We start from the raw sequence: 11,393 nt of genomic DNA, 5'->3' as shown, positions 1-11,393 counted from the left end.
TAGAGAGGGTGTCTGCACTACTGGCATTATATGATTGGTCAAGAGCACTTGCCAAACGTTTTTAACCACACAGTAACACACAGAATCTGAACATAACCCAAGAAAAGACCATCAATTCACCATGAGATTTCACATCAACACTATAATTAGTTAGTTAGTTTTGTCTTAAAATAATATTCATATTTACATATGAACATTGAAAGTGGTTTTCTTGCTGTAATCATTCCTCCTGTTCATACTGGCCATTAGAAGATTCATTCTTAATGTGCTTCAATGTAAGTGATGGACAGCCCTCAGTTTGTGCAAATACGTATTTGAAGGTTATAAGAAGCTTATATTCAAATTAGTAAAATGGAGTGGATATCTTCCAAAGTTACCACCTTTTTACTGCAAATGTTCCTCTTTTTATTACGATCCTCTCACTGCCATTCAACAGAGAAACACTGTCTGGGGAAACGAAGAGGAATTTTGTACTAAAACACTTTAACATTGGAAGATATCCACTTAATTTATCTAATGCGGATGATGTAAGCCTCACATTAAATTCAAATAAACTCTGAAATATATTTTTTCATAAAACAAGGATGGCGAATTTTGTCCTTTTACATTGAAAATGCATTTGGAGGATCTTCTAATGGTCAGTGTGAGAAGCAGGAATGATTACTTTGTTTCAATATTCATATGGGCACCTGACTGGAGTTTTAAGACCGACTTGAAAAACTGTGAAGGTATCCTCTAATATGCAGACTAAATGAAGGTTTTTGTCCTTTCTCCATGCTCTGCCAAGAAGTTCCAGAAGAATTTTTTTTTTTCTGTGAATATCTGAAGGAAAATGTTGGTGATAGAAAGGGATCAGTGTCTATCTTTGAAAGAGAGTTTTACTGCACAGACAAGCACTAAACTGCTCATAACACTGAATTTCTGTATCAAAGTGAGCCTTCACCTTGAGATCATCTTTAATTTTTGTCTTGTAATGAATCAAAGATGCTTTTACAAGTAAAATGCTTTGGAAAATTGTGGTTCTCACTTGAACATTTCACTCATTGTGATCTTACCTTTAGGTTGAAATGATGTTGAACACGTGTTGCATACATGACTTTATTACACTTTACCCCCCTCCCACAGAGTATTTGTACTTGGTGTTCTTGTGATTGAAACAGCTGTTACCAAATTTATCTACTACACAGAGTCTATGAAGTGGTGGAGCAAACTTTGAAAAACACTTTAATAATCTAAACAAGCAAGTGAAAAACAGTGAATTATTTCACTGTTAATTATCCTAATATCGTTTTGTTTTGCACAATGAGTGGAAGTTACCTGTGTGACTGTCAAATGTCAGAGAAAATTTGGGTTGATAAAATAACTTGTGTACATACTTCCCCCACATTAGTGGCCTATAAATATCTGCATGGGATCATTATTTACGTGTAAAGTGTGGACACCCCTGATTAAGACTTAAATTCACACAACATTTTTAAAATAAACAAGAATCGGTCTTGATGTCTCTCTTGGTAAAGTCTACAGGCCTACCAAGATGTCAGTTATATAACAGTCTGTACTTAACAAGGCCATAACTACCATAGGTCTTTTTAACATATGTGAAAATACAACAATGGTGAAAATATGAGTTAGAGAAATAACTTCTGTACACACACGTAAAATTGTATATATGTTTATTTTTTGTGTTCCAGACTGGAAGACTAGACACCAGATTGGCCTCTCTGACACACAGTGGAGCTCTGCATCAGCCCAGGTCTTATCTGTAGCGACAAACTTTTATGAATGTCCAACACTGGTGAAAATGAAGGTTTGATAAATGACTTTTCTTCATAAACATTTGTAACTTTTTTGTTGAGGCCCATTGCATTTTAACAGAACAACAGTTGGAAATACATCAGGTTGTCCATAGCAACCATATCACTTGCTAAGGACAGAGTATGCGAGAAGCACAAACAGACGGAAAGGTTTTAGAACATGGGACATCATTCCATTTTCGACCAGTACCATAGTTGTTGTGAACACAGTCTTCATGTCCTTTATAGTTGTTTGGCTCTCCTGAATTCCAAAAGACAAAGTGCACTGCAGATCCATCAGACCACATCCATCCTCCTTCCTTCTGGGTGTCACTGAGTCCGATCCAAGTGAATCCCTCAGCATGGTCAAAGTTCTTAATCAGGGATTTGACGAACTTCTGTTCTTCCAGACTGTGGATAGACACCAGGTTGGCCTTCTCTGACACACAGTGGAGCTCTGCATCAGCCCAGGTCAAATGTGTGGAGACATACTTGTAGCAGCGGCCGTTGAAGCTGTACCAGAACATGGGACAGTTACCACGCTGTAGCTTCAATTGATGGTCACCTGAAGGAGTCTCAGCACCGAGAGCCAGACCAAACAAGAAGAGGAATAAAAGCATGATGGTGTCTCTCTGTCACAGGAGCAGGATGAGAGGTTGATCTGTTAGTTGGAGCTGATCTGCACCGTTAAATGTTATCAAGAATCTTGCAGAGACAGGTGAAAGGCTGCTTTCTTTTATATGCTTCAGAGAGGCTGTCTGCACTGATGGTGTGATATTTTGTAATGTTTGGCTAATAATCAACCAGGACTCTGAAATGAAAACAAGGAAATCAAAGAGAAGCAATAACTGCTTTACTATTGATCACTATTGATTTACAGTTGTTAAACTTTGGCACTTTCAGGAGAGCTCTGCTGTTTGTTTTTCTATATAATTCTATTTTTATTGCATCCAAAAAGTGCTTAACAACAGTATTACAGTATCAGTCAAAACCATTTAATCCTTTTATTGTGGCACTGAGCTTTTCTATTGGAACAACTTCAAGTAGAAGGTTATTATATTATATTATTATATGATATACAGTTATATAGTACTCATTTTCTCGCTAAGTGAAGGAGTTTGTTCCGCTTATATCTACCTGAGTCCAAGGTTCTTTGGCAGCCCTAATAAAAACTGTCCTAGATCTTTACATACATTCTGCATTAAAATGTTACTATTCTCTTTGGTTACATGACCAGAGCTCAGCTATTTTTAATTTAATTTCAAAAGCAAGAAATGTACGTTCCACCTGTCAGTTTACTTTTAATAAACAAAGGGGATCTACTTGGATTGGCTTTGTTTATATGATAGAATAAAATAGGAGGCTCAAATGCATTCTTCTTAAACATATTCATCATAAAAATTATGAAGGTCCCTTCACAGGTTTTCAGTATTATGTTCATTACTGCTCTGTTACCTATTACAAAAATATGAAATAAAACCTTTGTTCAGTGTGAAGTTAATTATGAACTTCTCTATTTGTCCAAGAAGGGCCACGTCCTGTGATAATTTGAGGTGGTGAGCTCGAAAATGAGCAAAAACATCTTTTTGAGGAATTCCAAAAGTAGAATTTTGAACTTGTGTTAAACACATAATGTAATAATCAAGCAATCCATATTATTCATGAGTAGAGTTATACATGAAAAAGTACCATTTATATCCGTGACGTTATTCATATCCTGCTGGACCTCAACAGAGTTCTCAAGTGTTGGGTTGTCACTGATCAACACGACTCAAGAGGATCTTCTCTTTAATTTAGATAGCAGTGAACCCACTTATAGATGAGTCTACTATGACAGCCTAGGTTATTGCATTTGGAAATCTGTTTTTTTTTCCTTGCCATATAAATGTTGAGACATTTTTTTCAATCTCTTTTGTTGTCTTCTTTGGGATATATATCAGTAGCCTATCATCTACATAAGATAGAGTATTCGGGGTAAAACATTCACTTTTATTACATTAATTCTAAAAATAAATTTTGACGTAGTAAAATGCTGCTTTAGAAAAGACATGTGCCATCTGAAAAATGTATAGGTCCATAATATATAAAGTACAATATAGAAATTATTATTATCAATTGGAACAAAAATATCATAGTCTAATAAACAACACGTGCATGAGGAGTGTTTGGTTAAAAATCATCCAGGAAATGAAAACAAGGAAACCAAAGAGGAGGAAGGAGGAGAGGAGAGGAGGAGGAAGCAATAACTGCTAATTATTGACTTACAGTTGTTGAACTTTGGAATTTTCAGGAGAACTCTCTTGTTTGTTTTTCTCTATAATTATATCTTTATTGCATCATAACAATGCTCAACAACATTATTACAGTATCAGTCAGTTATATCAAGGAAACGGATGAAGGAAAATGGGTGGAAGATAAGAACACATGATTATATTTTTATTGCATGAAAAACATGTCCAACAACATTATTACAATATCAGATAAAATCCTTTTATCTTTTTATTGTGGCACTGAGTTTTACATTTGGAATAAATTCAAGTAGAAAGTTTTTATGGGTATATAGTACACATTTTCTTGCTAAGAAAAGGACTTGTTGTTGTTGTTCTGCTTTTATCTACCTGAGTCCAAGCTTCTTTGGTAGGCCTAATAAAAACTGTCCCAGATCTTTACCGACTGGGGTCCCTGGGGACCCCATGAAAAAACTACTGTAAGACACAACCTTCATAGCAAAATGTGAACTTATTTCTTCTCAAAACATTATTAGTTATGCAATTAATGTCATCTAAAAAAACAGATTATTTATTATTATTAAGTTAGAGTTAATTGTTGTAATTGTTTATAACAAAAATGTATACTTTTAATACAAATTGCAGCTTTTATCCCCCTTCAAAATGATTGACAAAAAACTATCAGTAATTCTATCAGTAATACATTTTTGTAGAGTCAAATGGGGAAAAAGTTGTGTGAATATTCCTTTTGATCAATCACTGCAGTTACATGTGTGAATGTTCAATATTCATGAAAATAAAGGAAATCAGAGATGTTGTCTGTATAAAAATTGAAAACTCGCATTTTTTGTTTTTCAGCAACCATCTCAGTTCCTAAGGAAAGACTATGCAAGATGCACAAACAGAGGGATAAGTGTCAGAACATGTGCAATCTATCCATTTCACATTACTATCATGTTTGTTGTGAACACAGTTTTCATATTCTCCATGGTTGTTTGGCTTTTCTGCATCCCAAAAGACAAAGTCCACTGCACATGCATCAGACCACATCCATCTGCCTTCTTTGGGGATGTCATTGAGTCCGATCCAGGTTTTTCCCTGAGCAGCGTCAAAGTTCTTGATCAGGGATTTGACAAACTCCTGTTCTTCCAGGCTATGGATAGACACCAGGTTTGCCCTCTCTGACACACAGTAGAGCTCCACATGAGCCCAGGTCATACATGTGGTGACGTACTTGTAGCAGCAGTGGTTGAAGCCAAACCAGAACATGGGACAGTTACCACGCTGTAGCTTCATTTCATGGTCACCTGAAGGAGACTCAGCACCCAGAGCCAGACCAAACAAGAAGAGGAACAAGAGCATGATGGTGTCTCTCTGTCACAGGAGCACGATGAGGTGCTGATGTGTTAGTTGGAGCTGATCTGCACTGTTAAATGTTATCAAGAATCTTGTAGAGACAGGTGAAAGGCTGCTTTCCTTGATCTGTTTCAGAGAGGCTGTCTGCACTGCTGGCACACTATTAAATGCACTTGGCAAACACTTTCAGTTGTACACTACCACACAATGTCTGAACATAACTGAAACAAAAGATCACCAGCTCAGCAGGAGATGTCACATAAAACCTATAATTTATTCATTTTCGGTAAAATTTTGACATAGTAAAACGCAGCTTTAGAAAAGACATGTGGCTTCAGCTGTCAGAAGGTTGAAGGGACACGAGGGGAGACGTATTGCTTTGTGGTTGACTTTTTTTCTCATTTACAACAGATAAATACTAACAACATACCAAACATGGGCATATATTTACACATTAACAATATTACATTAGTACAAAGCCTTCAACATCAACGTCCTCTCTTGCATTGTGAACTTTGTGTTTTCTGTTTTATCATGCAAACAGGTTTTAAACAACAGTGCTTTGAGGAAAACATAACTTTAAACAGTCATGACATGGACCAATAAAAACACTAAATACACCCTCATGTTGGTTTCCTCTCCATTACAGCACTTGACACCAGAGGAGAGAGATGAGCATCATCACACTAACTTGCTCTCCTGCTGCCCTCAAGTGGCCACAACACATAACGACAAGTACTTTTACATTCCAGCATTACATCTTCCTGAATTATGCACTTCCACATTGTTGAACCTCTGAACATGGCACATAAACTAAAAATGTCGTCACCCCAGAAATACATAAATAAACTATATATTACAATAAATAATAGCACAATTGTTCTGCTCTTTAAACACATCAAGCAGAGGTGTGTGCATGTGTGCGTCGTGTACAGGTTAATAGTAAAAATGACTTCCACAACATCTTTCTATGGCACTGAATATGAACAGACCATGACTCTAATTTATCTGCACTAGCAGTCGTAAAATCACTGACTTGGTTTCACAAAAAGCATCTTCAAAAAGAAATCCACTCCCAGAATTCATAAATGTTACTCTCATAATCTTGGATGGTTTATCTAAAATTAGTAAATATGAATAACCTTTTGAATTAGCTGGAAAATCCACCTGGGTTACTGTAACAGTCTCAGCAGGACTGGCTCCACATTCAGTGTCAGAGAATCCACAGGAAGTGTTAATTCACAGATAAGGACCAAGCTGCTCACACAACACTTAAGTTCTATTTAAAAGTGTGTCTTCACCTTCAGATCATCTTTGGATTTTGTCTTGTAATGAACCAAAGATGCTTTTGGCACTAAAATCTTTGCAGCTCTGTGCTCTGAAAGGCTTAGTGTTGAAATGATGACGACAACAATGATGAACACTTGTGGCAAAAACATTTCTACTGTATTGCACTTTAACCCCACCCATGCTTTATAACTTTTCAAACAATGCCAGACATGCATCGCTACATACCATTTAGGAATCTCACCATCTACTCAGCAGAAATGTACCATTGAAGTGAATTGTTGTGCATAAACAAACACAGGGCGAGGACAAATTAATACAAACACTAATAACATCTGCCAGATGTGAAAAATGCTGCTGGTTCTGGTTGTCTCGTCTTAATTTGTATGCATCATCAATGGTATATAATTTTTGAGAGATTCCCTTCATCCCATGCTGCACTTCTTCCCTGATGTTAACAGTCAGAGTGATCATTTTATTATCAAAAAGACAAACTGAAGGATCCTCAGTGATTTGAATAGCAAACAGGAAGATTTTATCCATATTTGAAAATTGATCAGATACAGAAAGGATAGGTTTTCCTTGCAAACATGTAGTGGGACAGCTCAAATGATCAGAATCAATGTTCTAGTGATAACTGTAATTAACCAAGTCTTTCTATTTGTAATACTACTAGTCTACTATGACAGTCTCAGTTATAACATTTGGAAATCTGTCTTTGCAGCTGTAAGGTTTTCATTCTTAATCTGGGTTTTTTTTTCTTGCTATATGAACGTTGAGAAATCTTTTTCAAAATCTTTTTCAGAATATTTTGCTGTCTTCTTTGTGATATATATAAGTGTCATCTGCATAAGTCAAAGTCCACTGCACATCCATCAGACCGCATCCATCCTCCTTCCTTCTGGGTGTCACTGAGTCCGATCCAAGTGAATCCCTCAGCATGGTCAAAGTTCTTAATCAGGGATTTGACAAAATTATTTTCACCCAGACTGTGGATAGACACCAGGTTGGCCTTCTCTGACACATAGTGGAGCTCTGCATCAGCCCAAGTCATACATGTGGTGATGTACTTGTAGAAGCTGCCGTTCAAGCTTTACCAAGACATGGGACAGTTGCCAAACAGACCAAAGAAGAAGAGGAACAAGAGCATGATGGTGTCTCTCTGTCACAGGAGCACGATGAGGTGCTGATGTGTTAAATGGAGCTGATCTGCACTGTTGGATGCTATCAAGGATCTTGTAGAGACAGCTGAAATGCTTTCTTTTATCTGTTTCGGAGAGGCTGTTGGAGTGATATCGTTGGTCAAATTCATTGAGAAACACAATCAGTTGTACACTACTACACAGTGTCTGAACATAACCTAAAGAAAAGATCACCAGCTGTCATAAAACCTATAATTTATTCATTTCCAATAAAGTTGTGAAATAGTAAAACACAGCTTTAGAAAAGACGTGGCTTCAGCTGTCAGAAGGTTGAAGGGACACGAGGGGAGACGTATTGCTTTGTGCTTGACATCTTTTCTCATTTACAACAGATAAATACTAACAACATACCAAACATGGGCATATATTTACACATCAACAATATTACATATGTACAAAACCATCAACATGTCCTCTCTTGCATTGTGAACTTTGTGTTTTCTGTTTTATCATGCAAACAGGTTTTAAACAACATTGCTTTGAAGAAAACATAACTTTAAACAGTCATGACATGGACCAATAAAAACACTAAATACACCCTCATGTTGGTTTCCTCTCCATTACAGCACTTGACACCAGAGGAGAGAGATAAGCGTCATCACACTGACTTGCTCTCCTGCTGCCCTCAAGTGGCCACAACACATAACAACAATTACTTTTACATTCCAGCATTACATCTTCCTGAAGTATGCACTTCCACATTGTTGAACCTCTGAACATGGCACATAAACTGACACATTGTCACCTCAACAACACATAAATAAACTATATAAAACTAAAACTGTTAAATTTAACATTAAACTGCAAAAAAAAAAAAAAAAAAAAAACACTGAATTAATGAGGTTACTGTTTTAATTTCCTTAAGAATGATATTTTACTTGGTAACTCACCTCTGTCTCTGCTACACTGTCCCTGCCATCCCTTTTCTCCTTGCTGTACCCTGTGACTACATGCCGATTCTCCTAAATGAATTACATCGGCAGATGCAAAATAGTCAGATAAAGAAAGCGGACTTTCCTGTACAATTCTGTTCATCCCAGGACAGAGAAATGTGCGCACATTGGATATGGATATGTGACTCATATAATTAAAATGAATACAATTATCTTTACCACAGCCAAATGTGTAACTTAAGATGCACGCATAGGTACAGGCACACTAAATGAAAGTTCTGTTAATTCATGTTGAGATTTAACATCTGTTTTCACTCACTTGTGCATCTACTGATTTCTCAATATATCGCAGGTATGCATGTTATATTGTACAGTTATTCAGCATCTATTTCAGTTTTGTAATTAGGACAAGTAAGGCAAATACAGAGAATAAAAAGATCAGTGTAAATAACCACTAGCATGTAGTTATTAAGTGCAATATTGCCTTTAACTGTAAAGACATTCTTTCCCTCTTTGCCAATGCTATGTGATAATGAAATCATCCTAAACAATGCTGACAGTTTGTGGACACTCACTTGTCTTTTAGGCTGTTTAATAAAGAAATACCTTATGTCTGGCCCCTTCCTCTTCCATAGTGACTCACTCATAGTTTCTGACTTGTTCTGAATGCAAGGCAAGCAGTGATAGAGGATCAGATCATTTATATACTGACAAACAAGAAACATACACATAAAACTAACATTATCATGCCTGCGTGTTAGGGATATAAATAGTTTGGCCCTTTAACTTACTAATTAATACATATATAACATACACACCAGTGGAGGCTGGTCCATAGAGGCAGAGGAGGTTGATCCTCCTCTATTTTTTGAGAGGCAAGAGGGAGATCAAAATATAAAAAAGAATATTTGGTTGAAATGAACCATTACCAAATCTCACTATTATTTATAAAATATTTTTTCTCTCTTCTTTGGAAAAAATCCATTATTGAAATTCTGGTTAAAATGCTTCAACAGTGACACCTGCAGGGCAGGAGGAGAAAGAGCAGTGTGTGTGAAGTGGTGGTGGGGGAGAGTGGGGGACAGAGGAGGACGGGTGCCTGCTGTCCTCCGCAGGGCGGGCTCTCTTACATCAAATTAATGTACTTCTTTTTTTTCATGCTTTTTTTCACATCCTCCCTTACCAATCACAACCAGAATGCAATATTGACATCGAGTTGGTCCAATGATAGTTTCCAGATTTCATCTTCAGTTCTCTCCACCGTAAGGCAGAGTAGCAGCAGTAGATAACGAGCAGTAGATAGCTCCTTGCGTTAGCCAACGCAACAGTTGGCTTGTCGTAGCAGCCTGAAGGACTCTTTATACATCCATGGAAGGACTGTTAAGGACTGTTGTTAAGCTAACGGGAGAATGGATCTGGACTGAGCAGCGCAGCAGCGGCAGGACGCTGGGGAGGCTGGAGAGAGAAGCAACCGGAGAAACAACCAGGAGAGTTAGCTTGTTTGTCATTGTTGCTAATGATATCAGACTGGTTAACCAGCAGCCACAAAGTTCTATTAACTAACAAACAAGATGACCAACAGCTACAAATGGACACTATGACATGAATAATTCATCTCCATGATAGAAAGAAGAAGACGTCAGATAATGTGAGTCAGATACAGCTTCTCTCTCTCTGTCTCTTTGGTCGCTAATTTCATCTCTGATGGTTAAATATTTCTATGTAGCTGCTGTGTGAATTTATCTCCTTAACAAGAATGCAGCAGAGATCATATAATGTGCTGTGGGTAGTTTGCTTGTTGAAGTTACAGTGAGCTGTCGGGACTCACTCATTCATTTGGAATTGATCTAGTTTTTAATTGAGTGGTTGTTCAGTCAGCTGTTGATGTTCTGTGATTAGTGAGGTCTGGCTGCTTGTGAGAATTTCTTCAGTTCGTTTTTAAGAGGAGTCTATATTGAGTAATGAGCTTAAAGTAACTAGAATAATAAGTTAACATGTCAACTTTGTAGACTATATTTTGTATGTCGTGCATATAGATAAGAGTGTGTAAGTCATGTATTTGATACATGCATTAATACTTTCTGATGTGAACTTACACTTTTAGATCTGTAGATTTTTCAGTGTTCAGTCTTTCTAGTATTCAGCACTGATCTGAACCTGTATCAGAGTATAAGCTTTGTGGTACTTTATATATTTCTGTACACTAAGAAAATATATAGGAAACACATGTAAATCATGTGATATGTTGTCTGTTTCTGATGAGAACATAAATTTGTTGTAACAATAGAACAATACTATAAATTTGAATTTCGCTTTGTTGGTAAAATGTTACATTCTGAACCACTCCATGGCTAAAATGAGCACTTCTTTGTTTAGAGACAATATGTATATGCTATGTCTTCACCACTCAGGGGTTTTTGTTTTTGAAAGCAAATTCTTTTATTGGCATATAAAATTGCTCCCCACCCCTCCGTTTTCATCAGGTAGAGACAATGATATAGTATGATATGGTTTGATGTAAGATTCCATGTTGGTCTTCCTCCTGTCCTCCCCAATTTTTTGAGTCACCAGCGACCACTGATACACACACATAAACACTGCAACACTGATAGGAGAATCAATATTAGTGGGTTA

General features: G+C 36.9%; 2 protein-coding genes across 2 annotated transcripts; both read right to left on the bottom strand.

The window, feature by feature from the left end:
* Nucleotides 1-1,695: 1,695 nt before the first annotated feature.
* Nucleotides 1,696-2,701, bottom strand: LOC121912847 (lactose-binding lectin l-2-like). The gene has a single exon (XM_042435323.1). It carries the CDS (start codon nt 2,411-2,413, stop codon nt 1,925-1,927), a length of 489 nt encoding a protein of 162 aa, XP_042291257.1. The 5' UTR covers nt 2,414-2,701; the 3' UTR covers nt 1,696-1,924.
* A 2,133-nt stretch (nt 2,702-4,834) lies between these two features.
* Nucleotides 4,835-5,525, bottom strand: LOC121912852 (echinoidin-like). Its single transcript, XM_042435330.1, has one exon. The coding sequence runs from the start codon at nt 5,381-5,383 to the stop codon at nt 4,895-4,897; it is 489 nt and encodes a 162-aa protein (XP_042291264.1). The 5' UTR covers nt 5,384-5,525; the 3' UTR covers nt 4,835-4,894.
* Nucleotides 5,526-11,393: the final 5,868 nt, after the last annotated feature.

The sequence above is a fragment of the Thunnus maccoyii genome, chromosome 15 (genome assembly GCF_910596095.1).
Source record: "Thunnus maccoyii chromosome 15, fThuMac1.1, whole genome shotgun sequence".
Lineage (NCBI taxonomy): Eukaryota > Metazoa > Chordata > Actinopteri > Scombriformes > Scombridae > Thunnus > Thunnus maccoyii.
Note: the sequence above shows the minus strand (reverse complement) of the source record. Positions and strands in the feature narration are given on the sequence as shown.